Source organism: Rhopalosiphum padi, chromosome 2 (genome assembly GCF_020882245.1).
Source record: "Rhopalosiphum padi isolate XX-2018 chromosome 2, ASM2088224v1, whole genome shotgun sequence".
In the NCBI taxonomy this organism is placed as follows: domain Eukaryota; kingdom Metazoa; phylum Arthropoda; class Insecta; order Hemiptera; family Aphididae; genus Rhopalosiphum; species Rhopalosiphum padi.
The window spans coordinates 70257973-70264332 of record NC_083598.1 but is presented as its reverse complement, the minus strand read 5'-3'; the positions used below and the strand labels follow the sequence as shown (position 1 = coordinate 70264332).

Sequence of the window (6360 nt, the reverse complement as noted above, 5' to 3'; positions counted from 1 at the left end):
AGTTCATTCAATTTAATTAATCGTGCTTGAACTCGTTTAATTTTCAAGTTCTAGTATTTTTTTCTATTTTTGGCCTCACTAAACGTTTTAATTGAACTCATTATCTTTATTTTATTTTTTTAAATGAATGTTAATAATTTAATATAACAAAATCATAATGTTCAAATATGTTTTAAATAAAATCGGCTATTCATAAGTCATAGACCATAGGGCATAGGGGAACAAAATGTACTATACAAAATATTTTATCGTATATTTTCGTACATCATACTTCAATATACGTAATATACAATAAATTATCGTCGGTTGTTGAATTGGATTTTCTCCGAAAAAGTGAAAACTAATAAAACTGATAAAGACTTGACAACGATATAAAAGATGTCAACACCGGATAAAAACAGTTTGAAGTTAAACATTTTATATTTTTAAAAAACTAATGCGTATTATTATTTTTATTTTTTATAAGCTTCAGAGCGCCCGTATACCAACGGCGCTTGGGCTAAGGATACGCACTAACCACGAACCACCCTCCCACAGTCTTACACTAAATCCGGCACTGTCAATGATCTGAATGATCGTGTATGGACTATGGACCCATTACACCAATATATTATACGGTTGTCACTCGTCGGTCGAGCATTCAAGTTATATAATAGAATAATTAATATTATATCGAAGTTAGTGGTCGGTTTATCGCGTATTCGCATCTGAATTGGCTAATGACTATACTTGGATATGGGTACAACAATCATAGAATAGATTAAATGCAACAATACCAATCACCAATACTGGTTATTTTCGGGTTCAGATGGACTTCCCCAAACAAAAACTCCGGCTACCACTATCATAATATTCTCCGATTGATATCCCATATTTCGTTCATACGTATTACGTGCTTTCGTGTTTCGTAAGTTCTGTTCGTTTCATTCGTTGTTTGCTCTTCGTTCATTGTTGTTCGTCACGGGACATAGTCACTCCGTTCTTCTAGTCCCGAATCCGTACTCTTCACTCGTCATATTCTCGTCTCTAACGGACATTTGCATAAAATAAAGACGAATTGTATATTTTGTAACATCATCTCATTCACCGTTTACAGTAAACAATAAACATGGTAAGATTTATTAATTATTTATTGAATATTGATATTATTTTGATTTTGAAACTATAACGGGGCGTCAGGGCTTGTTGTTGATGAGTATATTATAAACGGAAACGTAAATCTTATGTTATTTATATTCCATTAATTGTTAATAGTTATAGTCAATTGATCAATGTTCACCGCGTGGTGCACTGGTGAGTGATTACAGGAAAACTAACATTCTTTAATAATTATTTTACCACTCATTTAAAGGTTAAACACATTCGATATAAAAGTATTGGGTATTTTAGTTACAATTGTGGAAGTCTTTTATATTAATGAAAATAAAATATATTCCTGAGTGCTGCCATTAGATGGTCTCTCGGCTCTCCACTTAAGCCGCCATGCGCATTTCCATTCAAATCGTCTATCTTTTCGGATTTTTGTATTAAGAATCTACAAATTGTTCAATTTTTCAAATTAAAATATAGAAAATTATATCTTACCGTTTTATGGTTGAAATATACAGCGTGCGTATTTGGTTGACTATTATAAACCATAATAAATAATATCAGTTAAATATTAATTTTGATTTTTTAATTTTGTAATATGATTAATGAAAATCGATATCACTGTTAAATAAATAAATTTACTTGATAATAATATAATATTAATATATTGACAACACTTACTACCGAGTCGAGTCTACTACTATCGCAGATTAACACAATTTTTACTTTAATTATTTTATTTTATAAGTCATAGCTCATAACATTCATAACAAATAATATCATTTAATTTACACACAAGTGACCTAACCATCCTAACCTAACCCATCATTCTTGAGTATCTTATATTAAATAGTTTCTCAATTTTTATAAATCTGATGAAAGTAATATACTAATAATTAATATCACAGAATAGATTAAATCTATCATAGTCTAGTTTAATCTATTCTGTGGTAATATGTTACACTATGTTAATATGTTTTTATGATTTGAACGTTGTAAATATCTATATGAATTAGGTGGTTCCCATTTTCAAATACTTATAAATAAATAATTATTTTTGATTGGTGAAAATCTTTATTTTTGTCTATAATATTTCATTTATGGTATTTCTATCTCTGTGATCGGTTTCACCTTTCATGGTTTTCCTTACAAAGAAGCGTGTGATTAAAAAAACTGATGTTAATGTTAATAATATAATCAATTTTTTATAGGTATTCCAATTTCCAATTATTATATGATTTCACATTTGTAATTAGATTATGAATTTTGATTGATTTATTAATAGAGATTAAGCACAACTGTGTTACAAGTATTTAAATATTCTAATAATAATTGGGTAGGTAATAGATATGCTGTAGTGCTTTTTTTTACCTATAGGTAGAGCACTATAGATAATAGAAATGCTACACCGCTATTTTGCGACTTATTATGATCTATGAAATAATATGAAACATCACTGTTGATGTTGATAAATGAGTCATAAAATGGCGGCATAGCATACCCATTAAAGCTATACTATAGGTTGCGAGTTCGGAGGTATGTATAGATTAATAAACAATTCAGGGTTTTACAAAAGTTAATATGCGTCATCTACGTTGTGAACAGTGTACATATTATTTATATTATATAGACAACTAATTTGGAAGAATATTATTTTTTATAATATTAATTACTATTTTAATTTATACGACTAACATTGAAATTGTTATGTATATATAAGTACATAACAATATAATTTATATATATATTATAGTGTAGTGTAGGTATACTGTATACTCATTTTTGATTTCAATGTCATGGGTGAACTTAACCTAACCTTTGGGAAGAAGAGGGGAATCTAGGTTAAAATATTCAACGCACAAAATATCCAAATGTATCCGTTTTTCCGAAAATAAGTACATTACACTTTACTTTCGGAAGAAAATTTGGTTATTTTGACAGATTACCTTCGGGGTGATATTTAAAAATGATTGACAAAAGAAATTATTTTAAGTTTTAACAAGTCTTGATTGATTTTAGCGTGAATGTATCTCTGTGCACGTTGGCCAAGCAGGAGTTCAAATTGGTAATGCTTGCTGGGAACTATATTGCTTAGAACATGGCATTCAACCTGATGGTCAAATGCCATCTGATAAAGCCAATGGCGATGACAGTTTCAATACGTTTTTTAGTGAGACTGGTTATGGTAAACATGTTCCAAGAGCTGTATTTGTTGATTTGGAACCCACCGTAGTTGGTAATAAATATTTTATTATATAAAATTTAAAAAAAAAGTAATTAAAATATTTAATTTGAATCTAAATCACTATTATTATTTTTAGATGAAGTACGAACAGGCACGTATAAACAACTTTTTCATCCTGAACAATTGATAACGGGTAAAGAAGATGCAGCTAACAATTATGCTCGTGGTCATTATACAATTGGCAAGGAAATTGTTGATGTTGTGCTTGATCGTATTCGAAAGCTTGCCGACCAATGTACTGGTCTCCAAGGATTTTTAATATTTCATTCATTTGGAGGAGGGACTGGTTCTGGTTTTGCATCATTACTCATGGAACGTTTAAGTGTTGATTATGGCAAAAAGAGTAAACTTGAATTTGCCATTTATCCTGCACCACAAGTAAGTTTATTAGAAATGATTATGCACATTGATTATTATTTATTAACTTATAAAACATGTACTATAGGTATCCACAGCAGTAGTAGAACCATACAATTCAATTTTAACTACTCATACAACTCTTGAACATTCTGATTGTGCTTTCATGGTGGATAATGAAGCAATTTATGATATTTGTCGTAGGAACTTGGATATCGAACGCCCTTCTTACACCAATTTGAATCGTCTCATTGGACAAATAGTATCATCTATCACAGCTTCACTACGATTTGATGGTGCCTTAAATGTTGATTTAACGGAATTCCAAACTAACTTAGTGCCATATCCAAGAATACATTTTCCTTTAGTTACTTACGCACCGGTCATATCAGCTGAAAAAGCATATCATGAGCAATTGTCCGTTGGTGAAATTACTAATGCTTGTTTCGAACCTGCCAATCAGATGGTTAAATGTGATCCTCGTCATGGAAAATATATGGCTTGTTGTATGCTGTACAGAGGTGATGTAGTGCCAAAAGATGTGAATGCTGCGATTGCTGCGATAAAAACAAAACGTTCAATACAATTTGTGGACTGGTGTCCAACTGGATTTAAAGTAGGCATTAATTATCAACCACCAACAGTAGTACCAGGAGGTGATTTAGCTAAAGTACAGCGGGCTGTTTGTATGTTGTCTAATACTACAGCTATTGCTGAAGCATGGGCTCGTTTGGATCATAAGTTTGATTTGATGTATGCTAAAAGGGCCTTTGTTCATTGGTATGTTGGTGAAGGGATGGAAGAAGGAGAATTTTCAGAAGCTAGAGAAGATTTAGCAGCTTTAGAAAAAGATTACGAAGAAGTGGGTTTAGATTCGGTTGAAGGCCAATTTGATGAAGGAGGTGAAGATTTTTAAATCTAAAGAAGAGAACTGTTTTATTATACTGCTTGTGAATAATAACTGTATTAACTATTATTACTTAATATATAATATATGGAATTAAATTCTATTAAGCAATAATATTGTCAATACAAATAAATGTAATAAATTATTTGGTAAAAAACTAGCACAATGGAAATGTTTAAATAATACATAGGTTGTTTTTTATTTTTCTATTATTCATAAAATACATTTAAAGAGCGTTATTTTAATTTAAATGATACTTACAGTTTTTTATTTAGATTGTTTTAACATTGTGTAATTAATAAATAAAATCCAATGTAATTTATTAAATATTATATGTTTTATACATTTTCATCTTATTGATTATTGTTAATTTTTTTGCTACTATTTATTCCTTTACATTCAATGGATAAAAAATTAGGTAATATCTATAATACACAGATATAAAACTAATCATTATTAATTTATGTCATGCAATTTTTATATCAGTAAATATTTACAGTCTTCAAAAAATTCATAATACATAATTTAATAATTGTTATTTATATGTTTTGTTTGAGTATATTTTATTATTATACATGGATATTTTTTAAATTGTTATAATCTATTTTGGTTAACTACAACTGTATTTTAGTTGACTATAAGAATTGTTTTTTTTATCTGCACAACAACTTCAATTTCCTATCAAGTTTCAATAATTGTCTTAAAAAATTGAACTTAATAACACTATGAAAACAACAATATTAAATACAATCCAACTTATATAATTATATGGATGTCTGATATCACATTATCACAATGCATTTATTTATAATATCCAAGTATATCTAAAATTATGAAGTAACACCCTTTAAAGAGAGAGTGGGTCTAACTTTTTTTTATTTTTTAAGTTATGTGCAATTTAATTTTTTTGTAAACCAAACCATTCCTACCACAGATTTTTTTATGTTTTTCCAAAACTTCCAACATTTTAACAATTTTTTCATTTATCTTAAAGCTATTTAATTATCCTATCAACCAGCATAAAAATGATGCAAATTATTATTGTTAAATTGAAAAAAGTTAGAACTTTTATAAATAAATCTCGTATTACTCAAAATAATTCAATAGTTTACTAAGTATGAGTTTTTTTTTGTGTGTATTATTTTACTGAATAATACTTAGAATACCTTACAAGTTTGGTTTTCATTATGTTATTGTTGATTTTACTACACATTAATACGCATTGACCGTGCGTTTGTGGAAGCTTCCCGTACGATCTACTCACTAAAAAAGGTGTAAAATTATTTTTTTTTACGGCATAATCGTCAAAAAATGACTCGAGGCCAATAAAATAAAAAAAATATCGATAATTTTGTGTTTTTTTGCGCGTAAACCGTTTCGACAATGCATCTGACCATGCATTCATGCGTGTAAAGTTTTTCGTAGTTGAAAGATAAATCATTCACCGCAAAAACTTGCATAAGTTTTTTTTTTAAAAGTGGTTTTTAGCGGTCTTAGGAAGTTAGGTATTAAATATTTAGATTTTCGTGATTATATCGATTTTTGGTATAAAAATATGGCCGATCGACCCTTATAGACGCTATAACGTTTTACTTTTACCACTTTACGGTGAACGGAAACTTTGTATTTATCTATTGTTTGTGTTGCATATACCACGGTTACTATGTAAGGTTAAAATTAATTGGCAAAAATCGACTAAGGACATTTTGTATTTTTGTGCAGTATGAATATTGAATAAACCTAAAATACTTTTTGAAATAAT

General features: G+C 28.9%; 1 protein-coding gene across 1 annotated transcript; it reads left to right on the top strand.

The window, feature by feature from the left end:
• The first annotated feature begins 900 nt into the window (after positions 1 to 900).
• Positions 901 to 4954, top strand: LOC132921577 (tubulin alpha chain, testis-specific-like). Its single transcript, XM_060984672.1, has 4 exons — positions 901 to 1111; positions 3109 to 3325; positions 3411 to 3712; positions 3780 to 4954. Exons 1-4 carry the CDS (start codon positions 1109 to 1111, stop codon positions 4605 to 4607), a joined length of 1350 nt encoding a protein of 449 aa, XP_060840655.1. The 5' UTR covers positions 901 to 1108; the 3' UTR covers positions 4608 to 4954.
• The last annotated feature ends 1406 nt before the right edge of the window (positions 4955 to 6360 follow it).

Bases quoted from the DNA above. Each gene is read 5' to 3' on its own strand.
- LOC132921577 (XM_060984672.1), top strand. The intron at 3,326-3,410 runs GTAATAAATATT...TATTATTTTTAG, and splicing joins TTTGGAACCCACCGTAGTTG to ATGAAGTACGAACAGGCACG. The intron at 3,713-3,779 runs GTAAGTTTATTA...CATGTACTATAG, and splicing joins CCATTTATCCTGCACCACAA to GTATCCACAGCAGTAGTAGA.